The 14,829-nt window shown below is 40.0% G+C and overlaps 1 protein-coding gene across 1 annotated transcript in view; it reads right to left on the bottom strand.

Moving 5' to 3' along the window:
- Nucleotides 1–4,399, bottom strand: part of LOC308121044 (neurexin-1a-like) — a 242,416-nt gene extending 238,017 nt beyond the window's left edge. The window contains exons 1-2 of the mRNA XM_080482073.1: nt 4,218–4,399; nt 1,448–2,808 (exon numbers count right to left, since the gene is read on the bottom strand). Of these exons, the coding sequence (XP_080338199.1) occupies nt 1,448–2,159 (712 nt within the window). The 5' untranslated portion in view covers nt 2,160–2,808; nt 4,218–4,399. The remainder of the gene's footprint in view (nt 1–1,447; nt 2,809–4,217) is intronic.
- Between the last annotated feature and the right edge of the window lie 10,430 nt (nt 4,400–14,829).

The following is a 14,829-nucleotide window of genomic DNA, read 5'->3' on the forward strand; positions in this document are numbered from 1 at the left end:
GACAGAACAGCCTGCCATTTTTCAGCAATGTGAAGTAGTTTAAATAAACAAATACTTAAAGCTGCCTAACACTGAAAGCCTGTTAGTGAGCTCCAACAACAATCAGTCATGGTGTCGGAGCATAAAGATGGTAAAAGGCCCCAGTGCTTCCTCCTGCTGTATTAGCACCACCAACAGACCTGAATGAAGCAAACGAAAAACTCATAACCTACTCCACACAACGGCGTACGTAGGAAACATTTTAATTAGTGCCGTTTCACATTTGCCTCAATTAAAAAAATTGCAATTACATAGGGATATCTCATGCTGCCATCATATGGTCTCCGGTGCGGGCAAAACGAGCTTATTGTAAATAAAAGATTGATGTGCTTGAATAAAGGCACATAACCTCATGAAATTTAATGTAAATAAGATATGGCAAACATTGACCTACAAGCTGAAATAAGCCTTCAAATCCATGAGTACTTGAATAAGCATGAATAAAAAAATAATATGTACACGCTCAAACCCATCCTCCCCGTCTCCTGATCAACAAACCCACTGTTCCCCACTACAGCAAATCTGTAAGAGGCAATGCACCGAATACTATGAATACAAATCTTTCTCACAACCACTCCTTAAAGAGACACTGATATTGAGATTGCGTGATTGGGTGATGGCAGAGTGATATTGTCAAACAATTAAAAGGTTCATTTTGTATTGTTTCTTGTTCTTCATTACACAACCCATTTTTTTTTTTTTTAGCAGGTCGAGCTGTTAATTAGAATCGGTTGTAGTTCACGTCAGGTGTGCCAGAGCTACAATTTATTTTATTTGCTTGTTTTAATTCTTAATACAATTATGAGACAATAATAGATCATAATTCTGCACGCTTACAGTGGGGATCTGCTTGATGACCAGCTTAAAGTATTAATGTATAATCACTGGTTATCACTGGTAACTGACACAAAAGCCTCACACAGTTAATATCTGGGTTCTCTTCCGTTCACGATAATATTCCCTTTGACACTTTTTTTTTTTTCATCCCACACGAAGGTAATGAAGTCACTCGTGTTTACGCCACCTGACTCAGAGATGATTACTCCTGCTCTTTCAGTTGAGGTAAGCCATTGGAAATGTTTCATAGGTCAACCAATCCCCACAGACCTATTTGATAAGAATGGAAGACACCTTTGGGGGATGGAGAATACCAGCATGTTTTGCTAATGAGGCCTTGTAGGAGACTCACTTTTTGCAAACAACTGGATTGCAGATCAATTGCACACATCAAAAGACTAAAACAAACATGTGGTGTTAGCCAAATAGAGGAAGGGAATGCATAATTTAAGGACAGATGGTAATTAAAATAGGGCACTGGAATTTGTGAGAATCTATTTATTTTTGCCTGACGAGGCCACTGAGGGCCGGTTGTACCGAATGTATGATTCAAACTGAAACCACGTCTTACCTTCACTGCAGTCCTTTCCCTGGTAGCCTGTCTGAGAGCAGTCACACGTTGGCTCGCCGTTAATTAAACTGCAGACTCCTCCATTTAAGCACATGTTGGCTGTACCACAGAGGTCCTTTAAGACTCCGTCTCCGTTGATCATTACAGACTCCGTGTTGTTGACCTTTACATCACTTATCCATCCAGTGAAAGGCAGCTGATCCTTGACCGCAGTCGACGTCAATTTTAATGCCACGGATCGTAATTCCGGTGGTATTCCACCAACAAACAAATGGCTGAAAACAGTCATATCCCGTCTTTTTGACTTCACTTCCACCCACTTTATCTCATTGTCCACCATCAGGGTTGTGTTCTTAAAGTTTCTCCTCATCGTGACTGTGTGCCACTGGCTGTCGTTGACCGCCGTGTCGGACACGACGGTGGCAGGCTCGGCACAGAAGATCGAGAAGCGAAGGCTGAGTTTCCCATTCAGTATGAGAAGTTCTAAAAAGTCACAAAATCCCTCATCGTCAAAGTAAACTAGCAGCCCGTGTGAACTCTTTGTTTTCATGTTGAAGCTCATTTCGCTTTCGCAACATGCATTCCACACAGGAAACCGGGCCCACTGCCCCTCAGCACCTGTAAATTCTAGACAAGTGCCTATTTCTACAAAGCAGCAAACGAGCAGCCCAACCCATAAGATATGGGCACCATGTGGCTTTTGTAAAACCATTGTGGGATCACAATTCTTTGATTTCTGATTGTCGGTGGGATTTATCAAGCCGAGTTTACTCACAAGAACCTCTGCTTAAGCAAATAGTATGTTGGGTGGACAGTGAAAGAGTAGACTGGCATGTAACTGACTGTCTACATGGACTCACAAGTGTGACCTGAGGCATCGTAAGACAAAACATTAAATGCTATGACACATTTGCATATCAGTGGGCTTGGCCTACACTTACTTCCTAGGGCAGCCACCATTACCTCACACCGAACAGGCCACTGGCCAAACCTCTCACTGTTCCCGCCAAAACAATTTGAACTGTTTAAAGGTCCTCTCTGCCATGGCTATTTAGAGCAAAGTGACAGAGATTCGAATATCCACTGGGCACACTCGGTCTAATTTATGTAATTATGGAACAGTCCCTTCTGGTGCCAGTTAGTGTGTGCACGGTTTCACTTGAGTTGAAATGGCAGCTTTAATCTTCATGTTCATGCCAACATTCCTTAGCGGGTGACTGGAAGCCTTGCTCAGGGCTTTTCACCCTGCATCCTCTGTAGCAAAGAGAAAAAAAAATGCCATATGGAGCCACGTTGGCTGATAAGCTCAGCAAAAGAAGCACTCTGTCTGTCAAGGCAGTCCCCCCCGGTCTCAGAGCACTCTGCAAAAGAAAAGAAAAATTAATAAAGCATCACTGTTTTCACCATATCCATTTCGAAATCCACTTTGGCCAAAAGATATGAGTTATTACAACGATCAAGGCAAAAGAAGGACTAAACTCATCAAATTGTTATTTATAGAGAGGACTTTGTTAGAACAAATGCAAACCATATAATGATATTAAGATCACTGGGGCTCTCCAGGAAGCAAACAGCAGTATCCAGACATGATGTGATATACCAGCACTCCCTTGAAATACAGTAATTCCTAGTACAAGTAGTATAACAACACCATGCACATTGCAAATTTTCATGTAAACGCTGACATGATTTATCACGACCAATAGACAGTGTAAAAAAAAATAAAAAATTATTAATTAAAAAAATAAATAAATAAATCACACGACCATCGCTGATCAGCTGTATTTCTATTCAGTATAATTAGTTTTGCTCACTTGTCATAACTTCCTCCACCACATTATCGCACACGCAGTGACGGTCAGTCCCCTCATAAAGACCTAACATGAGAAAAAGTGCGTCATTTGATTCACAATGGTTGGTTTGTGTAAGACGAGCCAGGCGGGCTGCCGCCGAGTCTCAAACCCCAAAAGATTACGCTTCTTTCTCACATTTTTTCCACTTGGGACCACGACACAGCCAAGAAGGAGGGTGGGAAAAAAACATGCAAAAAGACTGAAATACAGGAAGAAAACGCTGTGATCAATCTCCGAAATTATTTTAACAAAAAGAGAGAAAGAGAGCGTGCCGCGGCGCGGACACCGGATCGGGTTTACTTTAGCGCTGCACTTTACGCAGACAGAATAATGCTCCATATAAACTGATGGCATGCCAACTGGGATGCGTTTAAATGGGCATTACAAATTACTGAGTGGATAATCCTACACTGAATTGACCGTTTCGCGCATCTTTCCCAATAAGCTGCGAAGTGTTTTTCGCAATCGCCTTATCAATGGCATGCATGCCCCATACCTTCACATCTTATCCTGCATGACAGCGAGAAACCACGTACACCAGTCAAAGTGCGATATTTTATGCATTAAATACCTTAGAAAGACAAGACGCTTTTTGTTTGTTTGTTGTTTCTTTAACCTTTGCGCGAACACCTTTTACTTCTACGGGACCCTAAATAGTTGGCGCAAGAGGAGAGAAAACAGCGATTCCAATGCAAAGTGTTGCAGGCTGAGCTCCCGTGAAGCGCCACTGTGCGTATTTTCAGTCTGTTTGCATCAAATCCTCTTTGGTAAAAACCTTCACATCAAGATCTGCTTTCAAGTGAATCAGTCAGAAAGAGACACACACACACACACACAGAGAGATAGAGAGATGGGTCCACTTTAACTCTAACTCCACCAATAAAAAATCTCACACTCTCTGCGTTTAAATTAATTACCTTAAATTCTGTGTCCAGCCGATGTGTTTCCAGCAATAAGAAAAAAAAAAAGAAAAAGGAACTAAAAAGAAAATTAAAGCATAAGATGGGAGTCAGTACGCGGCACGGGCTGGAAATCCAGTTATCTTTGTGGAGGAGAAGGTGCAATCTGGTTTCCCTGTTGAGCTTATCCAGCGACTGTCAGGAGCCACAGACAGAGCGCGTCACGTGTCTCCCCGTGATGTCTGCGGGGAGGGGCTGATGCAGCACCTTGGACAGCGCCTCTGCCTGCACAAGCATCCATCCACCGACATTTATGGCACGGCCAACTTTGGAAGATAAGGCTTGTAAAACAACGTGATTGATCCATTGATTGCACCGGAGGAGGCTCGGAAGCGGCGAGAGATGGTTCTCAGTGGAGGGGAGAAACATCTTTAAAACAAACTAACAGCTTCTCCATGCAGCAGAGTAAATCATCCACTTAAAAATCGATTTTATTGTGGTGTGTGTGTGTGTGTGTGTGTGTGTGTGTGTGTGTGTGTGTGTGTGTGTGTGTGTGTGTGTGTGTGTGTGTGTGTGTGTGTGTGTGTGTGTGTGTGTGTGTGTGTGTGAAGTCGTTATATATCTTTGGTTGATTTCCAATACGGTTGTTATTATGAGATTGAGTTGAATTGAGCAAAAGAGAGTATTCCCAGCTACTCCAGTTTCCTCTCATATTCCCAAAACAAAATATTTGAGACCAGTTGCTGACTAATTTGTCCCAACATATACATGTACAATTCTAAGTGTTATGTCTTCAGCCCCCTGAAATAAATATTGAAGGATATTTGACACTATGGTGTCCCGGAAGGATAATTCTATCCAACTTAAAGGCACAGCCCAGCTCACTCTGCACAGAGCTAAACCTTCGACTTAAATCCACATTCCCACCTAAATTCACCAGTCGAACTTAAACATGTCTGAAGAAAACATTCACAGGTAAAAACATGCAAACTCTGCACAGGAACGCCCCCGAGCCCGGAGTCAATTTACATCCCTGTGACTCACGGGTGCTAACTGATATATCATTATCTCGCCATTCAAGCCAGTTTTGATCTACATTTTTCTAACCAATGAGTGAGAGTGAACGTTTACATGATATCATTGTTATGTACTCCATTGTTTGAGAACGATGATTCCATATTTTATTAGTGAACTAAATCAAATGTTTGCTCAAACAATGCAATGGAATGTCATCATAAAATACCTGTATGGAGCAATGCAATAGTAGTTGTTCACGATCATATATTTGAGGTACTCTTCCAACTGCTAGTTATGACATAACTAAAATGAGCAGATGAGTACCTCATATTATGTAGCACTCCATATACTTTACATGCTGCAGGAGTTCAACATGCATTTTCCCCACGTTCCATGTCCAACTATAAACAATAATTCTTTTCCCACAAATATGTCTTCAGATTAAAGTTTAACTGTCAAGTATGGGGAACAAAAAATAACAAAATTAGCAGCTTCTTCAAATTACATCTCTGAAAGCAATTAACTTCCCAAAGTTGTTATGTTAATGGGTGGACAGTAACTTTAATAGTCACATCATGTTGTAAAGGCAGCGTTTGCTTTTTCACACACTTCCAGCTTCTGCAGCTCCATTAAATTTCTTTCACAGCAACGTGTATAGACTCACACACAGCCTTGCTTGGATTAAATATAGCACACGGCAGTTCTTGTGCCATGCTGAATGTGTTGATAGGGTGTCCAAGGTTTTTTTTTTTTTTTTTTGCTTCTTTCTATTCAATGAAGGTTGTGCTGACCAGTCACTCTATGACCCAGCTTCTCTTTCTGTGACCCTAAATAGTGCTAACTAATGCTAATACATTCTGCACGTTGATCACATTTTCAAACTCACTCTAACATTCCCATTCGTCATCGCTTGGAAAAGTGTGGCAGATCACTTCAGTAAAAACACAGATACTAGTAAAAGTAGACTAAATGTACTGCTTTACCTTTTTACTGGCTGCAGCATTATGGTAGATTAGAATTGGCATCGGATTGTAATATGGCCATGTCGCTGATGGATCACATTTAGCTAAACAAGACGGCTAGAATTGTAAAACGGGGGGGAAAAAAAAGTACAATTTTGGCACATACATGCTGCAAACCAGCAGGTGCAGCCACCGCGGGGACAAAGCATGAGGCAGGAAGTGCAGAACAAAAGCCTACAGGTGCACTAAATTGATTGGAGAGTTTGGGAGGAGTCAGACCGAAGATGCATTCACTCCAGACACCCTCCTGTAGCACGGGGAGTATACCACCACATTAAGTGAAATCAAGCAAATGCGCTGAAATATAAAAATACAAAAGTTAAAAAAAATAACTAAAACATCTTTACCAATATATCTCACACCTAAAGGCAATTTAGCCACCAATTATCATCATACGCTTTTGGACTGTGCCAGGAAGCCTGTGTTACCCAGAGGAAACCCACACACGCACGCATGTGTTTCTCTCCACACAGAAAGGCCTGTATTTCAACCTATGACCTTCTCGCTGTGAGCAAGAGCGTTAATCAACCACTGCTTCACCATCACACATAACTGTTGTTATCGTAATAATGTTTGCCACCATGGAAATACGTGGACACCAACTTCTGCAGTCAGAATCGATGATAGTCCTGCCAGTCGCCTCCATCCTTTCACTGTAATATGAATCATTGTCCTAAAAGTTTGAGACCAGGGAAGAGAACGTTTAAAATGTGTAAGCAATTGAAAGTACAAGGGTTTGTACTATAGCACACCGGCCAAGAAAACAGAGGAGACAAAGTTAAATGAATATGTTTCGCACACCCATGTGATGACAGCGGACATTAAGCCAGTTGACAAAGATTGCAAGCGCCCATCATTAAAGCAAGTGTGCAGCTAAGCATGCCAGCTGCGTGTTTCATTCACACAAGTCAGAACCCCGCATCAGAATTTAAGGCTCATGTCTGGCGCAATTGTGGAGCAATCAGTCTTTCAACTCAGCAATGAGAAGCTGCCTCGTGTGTTTCATGGGACCGGCAATCTTCCACAAAAGAAAGCAAAGAGAAAAAGCAAGGAAGGTGAGAAAATTGCATTGTTGTTGAGGTACATTTCATCTGAAAATATCACAGCTATATTTTTTTATTTAAAGGATATTTCCCCGTCGCTTTACGGTATGATAGAGGAATTTAGATGAGACACTTTTGATTTCTACTTGTAACATGTATTATATAAATATTAAGGTGGCTGCAAAGTGTCCAGACATGAGTGGACTTACACTTGCAGTAGTTTCAGTCAAGCCCTATTGACATGGATTTGTTTTCTTCCTGTTTGGTCAGTATTTTAAACGAATTTCCCAATTAATAAATTATTTCTATTCTATTGTATTCTATTCATCCAAGGAGTGAAAATTATTCATGTTCAATTCATATATTTAAGCAAATGATATCATATCCCATTAAAAGGGATTAATTCCACTGCAGCCAGTGAATGTCCGATTCATCACTTTCAACAGAGAAAACAAACAGGACAGCCTTTGAAAGGATTACATACTGCAGACCAAGTGTTCACAAAAAGAAAAAAAGAAAAAGTTTTGAGGTTACTGCATTGCTTGTGTCACCATGATGACAGATTGAGGAGAACAGGGAGATAGTACATTCAAGATTAATAGAGGTCTCCGCTTGGTGGGTTCAACCCAGGATAAGATAGGGAAGCTTTTTTTGTTCATTCATTAGTAATCTATCATTCTAAGACAGAAGGTGGGGGGGGGGGGGGGGGGGGTTAGTGTAATGGTAAATGTTTTACATGAACAACTGTGTAACAAGGAAATTACTCATAGGTTGACTATTTCTTGTCATTCTATTCAATCTCTCATTCTTTTCAACCTGCTGTTGCTTTTCTTACAGCACCCAGGTGACTCAAATAGGTTTTGAAAAGTGCTACCAATGCCCTGACTCTTCAGTCATGTGGGGGACAATTATGGATTCAGTCTCATCCACTTCAGCCTGCCTCCTGACACGAATATTTCCTCAATTAAACAGATCAGCCATAATATTATGACCACCAGTCCAATTTTCTGTAAATGGACCTTTTTATTGTTAAAACAGCCTTGACCCATTAGGTCTGACTCCATCAGACCTCCGATGCCCCAGTGTGCTATCTGGCACCAAGGCCTCAATGAATTGATGCTCAGAATGATGCTTAATTGGATTGATTAGGAGTTTAGAAGACAACACAATGCCTCACACTCTTTATCGCTCTGAAATTATTCCTGAACAACCTTTTTTATGATCATGGTAAAACAGACCACTCTTTTAAGGGGATGCCGTTTTCATGAAACATGAAAGGTCTACAGTAATTAGGTATGAATCAGAATTCTTCTGTAGAACTTTTGACAGACACGGACTCTTACGGACTTGAAGTTTTAGAGATGTTTGGACAGTGCCCTTGGAAGAGAGAATCGAAGAAGCCCACCAGTGAAAGAGGGAGAAATATACCGAGCTGGTGGAGGAGTGCCGCAGACGGGGGTGTCTCAAGTTGAAATGCCCGAAACACCCAATGAACCCTGGTACTATCACTTATGATGTGCCCAAGAGCATCTAAACATGTATCCAACTGTCATGTTGGACCAGATATTCATCATTTGCATATGGTTTTACCTTTTTTCCTGGTAAAACCATATGTCCTCAACATCAATGTTGAGGACAGCATCTTTAATCGCAGCCAAATATATCCCAACAAGTCACACACGTTAGGATGAAAAGCAAATCGGTGTTATTTCGTTGGCCTGTTATGGCTGATCAGTGTATATTATCTCCAATATTGATTACAGGCTGTTTTATGGGACATAATGCCTATTGGAGTGAAGACAACTGACTATTTTCTTTCCGTTGGCCTGACAACATTAAAATCCACTAAAAAGACACTTTAACCTATTATATACAGCAGCACTTACTTCTAACATTCAAAGAGTATAAACATCATCAGCTGTGTATTTATCTGTACAGCACATTACTGTCTTCATTGATCTGAGTTGCGGAGGATATTTATCTGACTCTCAAGATAGAAATGAGAGTCAATGCAGTTTTCTGAGCATAACCAGATGTGAATGGACTCCCCATAAGACCACAGATTCATGTTAAGCAAATTCTGTCCAAAGGTAATTCATCTCGCACCTTTCTGATTTAAGGAACTATATGTTTACTCTTGGCAATGCTTAAAATGACATTAGTTTTCTTCTGGATGAAAGTTTTCCAGAAGATGAAGACGAAGTGAGGAAAAATAAGAGGCTGGTGCCGCTCACACACTAATGGACTCAACTTAATTAATGAATTAATAAATTTTTTATTTTTTTTTTTAAACCCTACGATTATAAATGTACGACAGTTGGACGTTTTTTTCTCAGAGTAAAATTTGTGCAGATATTTTTTTTTACAGTGCATAAGATAGTTGGTTTTCTTCTCCTTTTCCACCAAAGCACATGAAGCTAAAGATTACAAGCTAATTTCCTTGTGGAGAAGAGGTCGTGGCAGAGGGGTGTGGTTGGAGAATTGGCTGCAGGTGGGTCAGTCAGGCAGAGGCGCAGCAGCATGTCATCAGGCTGATTTGCAGCCTGATAAACCAGAAACCATGACAACGCATTCAATTATTGCTGAAAGTGAAAATAAAGACATACAACAACCCAATATGACACACACACACACACACACACACACACACAAAGTGTGCATATGCTGAGCGATCTAGCAAGAAGCTGCACATAAAAGTAAGTGGCCAATAAATGCAACAAGTGTTCATCTCAGAAACTGAGTTCCATGTCCTGCTTTCCACCGGCTGTGAGGCAAGGGAGTTAACTGGAGACCAGAGCAGGAAGGGTTAACACTTTGTCATAAACTAAGAGCTAACATTTAACAAAAGTGCTTTCAATAAAACTTTGTCAGAAACCGCAGGGTTTCCTCTACATTCATTTAAAAGTGGCGGGCCGCCCGGGGTGGGGGGTACGCTCCATGGAACAGAGCTGTGAGCAAGCTGTGCGCTCCTCACTGGCCGCCTGCACTCTGCAGTGAAGTGCCATAAACCATGCGCTGCCGTAAAGTGGTATTGGTGGCAGTTTTATGAGTACGAGTACACATGTCTGGTATCGAACCGATACCCGATACTGGTATCGGTATCGGTGCATCCCTGACATAGACCATTCAATTGACCAAAAATACTCAAACCACTAGATGATTGATGTCAGATACTTTTTTTTTTAGACGTGCATCTATTTTGAGGCCTCAATTTCATTGCACTTGGGTTTCTGTGGTTTTCTAGGGTAGGTACAATAAGCTTATATTACATATTACATCCATGGGTATATTACTTGACTCAGTGGTCAAGTGTAACGTGATAAGATTAAAAACACTATCCTTACAGTAAAATCAATTCCTTAAGCAGTTTGGAAATCTATGGTACCTTCCACTCGCATTTGATTTGATTTACTTTCACTGCCAGTTTATCTCCACTGGTAGCCTTATAGCTTCATTTCTAGAAGAACAGACAATCATATTACATTTAAAATCCTACTGTGATCAAACCAGTAATTTTTCCTCATTTTGATGGAGACACCTACACAGGCTATTAGACCTCTTGTCTGTAGGAGTCATGTGTGCTCGCTCCCCATTATATAAAAGGATGAGAATGGATACACCTTTACAATCACAAGGAACATCTGAGCTTTCTATGAGGAGTCAGATCAGTTTGTGCCCAAGGTGCAATTTGTTACAGTCTGATTTAATAAGTCAAAAAATAATTAGGAAAATATTGAAGTGTTTCAACTTTTTAGATTGTGCACATTCTCTCTATGGCTTCTCTTTTGTGTCTTTTACCTCAAGTACATGTGCCATTGCTCATGGCATGTCAACAATCTGGACCCATAACAGAGAAGATACAATGGGAAAGGAACGCATTTACAAAACAGGCACAAATTGCTTTTCGGTAAATATGTCCACCACATATGAGGCTTCATCTCTATAAAGTAGGCTTTTTTTTCCCCCCACAAGCGTTTCACCACTCACCAGCTGGGACCGTTTTTCTCTTCCTATTGAGAGCATCTGTATCCCCTAGATTAAAACTGATTGAATTTAGAAATCTGTATCATTACAGTTATTAGATTAGGAGAGAGAGAAAAGGAGACTGCTACTCTGAATTTAATTTCAGAGGAATTAATGAAACGTAGGAGTGTGGACTGCAGAGAGCAGGTCACATGTCCAGCTTGAATGGGCTTACTGATTGTATTGACTCTTACATAATGACCCTGCTGAAGATGCATGAGAAAAGCATTAACATGCTAAAAATCTGATTAAAACCTAGTTTTCAGAGCCGGGGCCAAACAGCCTGGAACAAATTGCCTCACTTCTTATTGACACAAGATCCAGGGATTACTAAATCAATTAATTTTCGATCTCCAGGGTTTTCTTGTTGTTGTACCTTATTATATATTTTTTCATAATAAAATATAATTTTTATACAGTTTACAGTGGAAAAGTAAAACATTGCCACAATATAAAATTGTCTAAACAAACATGTTTGTTCTAATAATCTGTTTATGGATTGTCTCTACCCAATAAAACCATGCAACTGAAAGCATAAATTATGATCGCAAGATGTATTGATGTCTCAGTGTATAGCACTTTAAACTATTCGGCGCCAACATGCACTCACATTCACACCTGTGGACACTTCAGGGTGACCAGTAAAACTCAAAACCATGTTTTGGGGATTCCAGGAGAACCCAGAGAAAACCCAATCACACAGAAAGGCCTCTCAAATATCTTCAGCAAGGGATATTTGGACTGTGAGGTAAAAGCAGTAACCACTATGACACTGATGCCCTGTCATTAGTAAAAATGGACCTTTTTACTCACCTTCCTTTGGTTGTTTATCTTGTGAATCATCAAAAGCATGCACTGAAAAAAGCTGCACTTTTATACATAGGCAGGTTGCTCTTTGTAGGTTGCGGACAATGACTAAACATTTTCCAATCAAGTAAAAAAAAAAATAGCTGACAAGAAGATATTATAGCAACAATAGAAGTTTGTTTCTTACCTAGCATTTGTTGTAAATTTGCATCAAAATCATTTATTTGTCAGTGGATATCTATCAATTATACTGTCAGCACTGAGGCCACGTTTACAAGTACCTGGGTTTTTACAAAAATGGACATTTCCCGCTCTACCTTTAAAAAAAAATTTGAAATCTCCATTGACATGACCGCATATATTACCTTGTTCAAGAGTGCTAACCATGACATACCCATGCCAGATTACATTATTTTTTTTTTTTTCCTGAAATATTAAAAAATGAAAAACATAATATCCAAAATACAACACAATAAAAAAAGGCCCCCTAAATTGTTTTGGGAAGGTGCAAAGGCAATTTAGTAGCTTAGTAAAGCTTACAGCTTACATGAATGCATCAAGACTGGTATCAAATATCTCTCCTCCAACCTTGGATTGAATGAGACCATAAGAAATGAGTTTAGATCACTCTAGACGCTTCTCCGCATACCGGGATTCAGATCAGTCGTGTTCCGAGCCGCATGTGGTTTGTTCCCTTAACCCTGATATGTATCTGTTGTGAATCCTGAAGACAGTCTTACTCTTGTATTCCTGTTACTCAATCGGCAAGGCCACGGGGTCTGGCGGCTCCGGACATTTTCTGAAATCCCCTCTGAAAAATCTAGGCCGTAGATCACAAGAGATCATCTCAGGCAGCCCAATACCCCCACACTCATGAAAAATGAAAGATCCGTTTTCCTCTCCCAGGTCTTCATCCACTCTTATCTGCACTATTCATGAGATCGTCTGCCTTTGTTGCCATGAGGACTGTCATAACTATATGTGCATAAACATGCACAAATCTGTTTACATACCACATGTGTATGATTCCTTTTCTCATTTCTGATGAATAATGGATCTCAATAAAAATCCTCAACGGTGTTCAGGCAAACCTTGACCTTGGTTGTATCAGCAATTGGGCATTACTTCTCACCAAAGCATGCAACATCCTTATTTTTTTTTTAAATTTAATATCTTGTTCCATCAAGTGCAGCCGTTGAAAAATTAATTACACAGAAGTCAAGACGGAATTATGTTTTAATATTCAGTCTGAAAATCCAAATCCAAAATGCATTATTTGCTTTTCATTAACTCAGCATTAGGTGATGTTGCTCTGACCTTTACAAGACTTTATCAAAGTCTCACATGTGTAGCATCTCTGTCGACATGCTTTCTAAATGTATTTCATACTTTATTGAACAGGGAGTCTTACACAACAGCTGAACTTAGTTCATGAGAGCCGTGTGCATAGCAAAAGAAGTTTTAAAGGAGGAGCCGTATCATTGGCCGGTATCTGGAAAGCGTATGATAATGTGGAATAATATTCATTGGAGTGCAAGCTGGTGTGAAATGGCCTGATAAGATGAGAATGTTGACACACCTACTGATCACAAATAGTAATCCCAGCATTTTGTGGCAGCTTCTTTGCCTTATCTTTAGGAATTGTCAGTGCTTTTTCCAATAAAAAACACTTCTTACACTGAATACAGGTTCAACTTTCCCCAAAAATTGCAAAAATCGGAGACAAGGACGTACTGGCCAAACTTTGTCCAACTCTCCGGGTGTTTGTTGAAGGAAATAAAATGATCAAGTAGGCAGAGTTCAGTTACATCATTTTTGTTCTAAGTCTGGTCATATTTTCACACCTGACGATGAGTTTATCATGCAATACGATCTTCAGCTTTGTCATCATGGTCATGTCAAAAAACATACAAGTCGTGGATTGAAATAAAATAGTGTATTTCTTTAGTGTGTGTACGATTTGGTGAACACATGTCAGCTCTTACTGCATAAGATGCATTAATATCTCACGGAGTGCCGAAGAATTGATCATTTAGACATCTGTGCCTTCATAAATACAATTATACATGACATCAATAATATAGACCAAACACACAGTTAATATGTGATGAACTGTATGATGTGAATGTATTTGCATTATATTGCTCTTGCTGAGAACTTGCCAAAGCTTGGAAGGAACTGTATTTTAACGTTTTTACAACTTTCATGCCAGCAAAGCCTCACTGAGCTGGAGCTGAATAGAGATAATTGAACTGAATTGTAATGGCCTTAATAAGTTGAAAGCATATTGCAAATGTCATCGTGTATATGGATTTGCAAGGGAATTGTCAGGTATGATCCCAATGCCGGAGCAATAATTCTTCTTCTCTTACTATACTGAAGGCAGCTGTGGTCTCCCTGAAAGAGAAAACTGGCCAAGAAGTGAATCTTGTTTTTGTGTTTCGATCTCATCCACATGGCATAAATCATAGGACCTTACATGACGCACATCTATCCGATACTGTTCACTATGTCATTACTGGTTTATACATACCATTGCTATGTTCTTAAGTTCATTTCTAATAAATGTTCTGCAATTTCAGCACAATTGTTCCATGACCTTGTTTGATGTCACTTACCTTGAGCCACTTTGTAACATTACAGAATATCATCATTTGTTGGAACACAGTTATATATATATATTTGACAGTTTCAACAAATGAAGAATACTGTATGGAA

The sequence above is a fragment of the Lipophrys pholis genome (genome assembly GCF_963383615.2).
Source record: "Lipophrys pholis genome assembly, chromosome: 15".
Lineage (NCBI taxonomy): Eukaryota > Metazoa > Chordata > Actinopteri > Blenniiformes > Blenniidae > Lipophrys > Lipophrys pholis.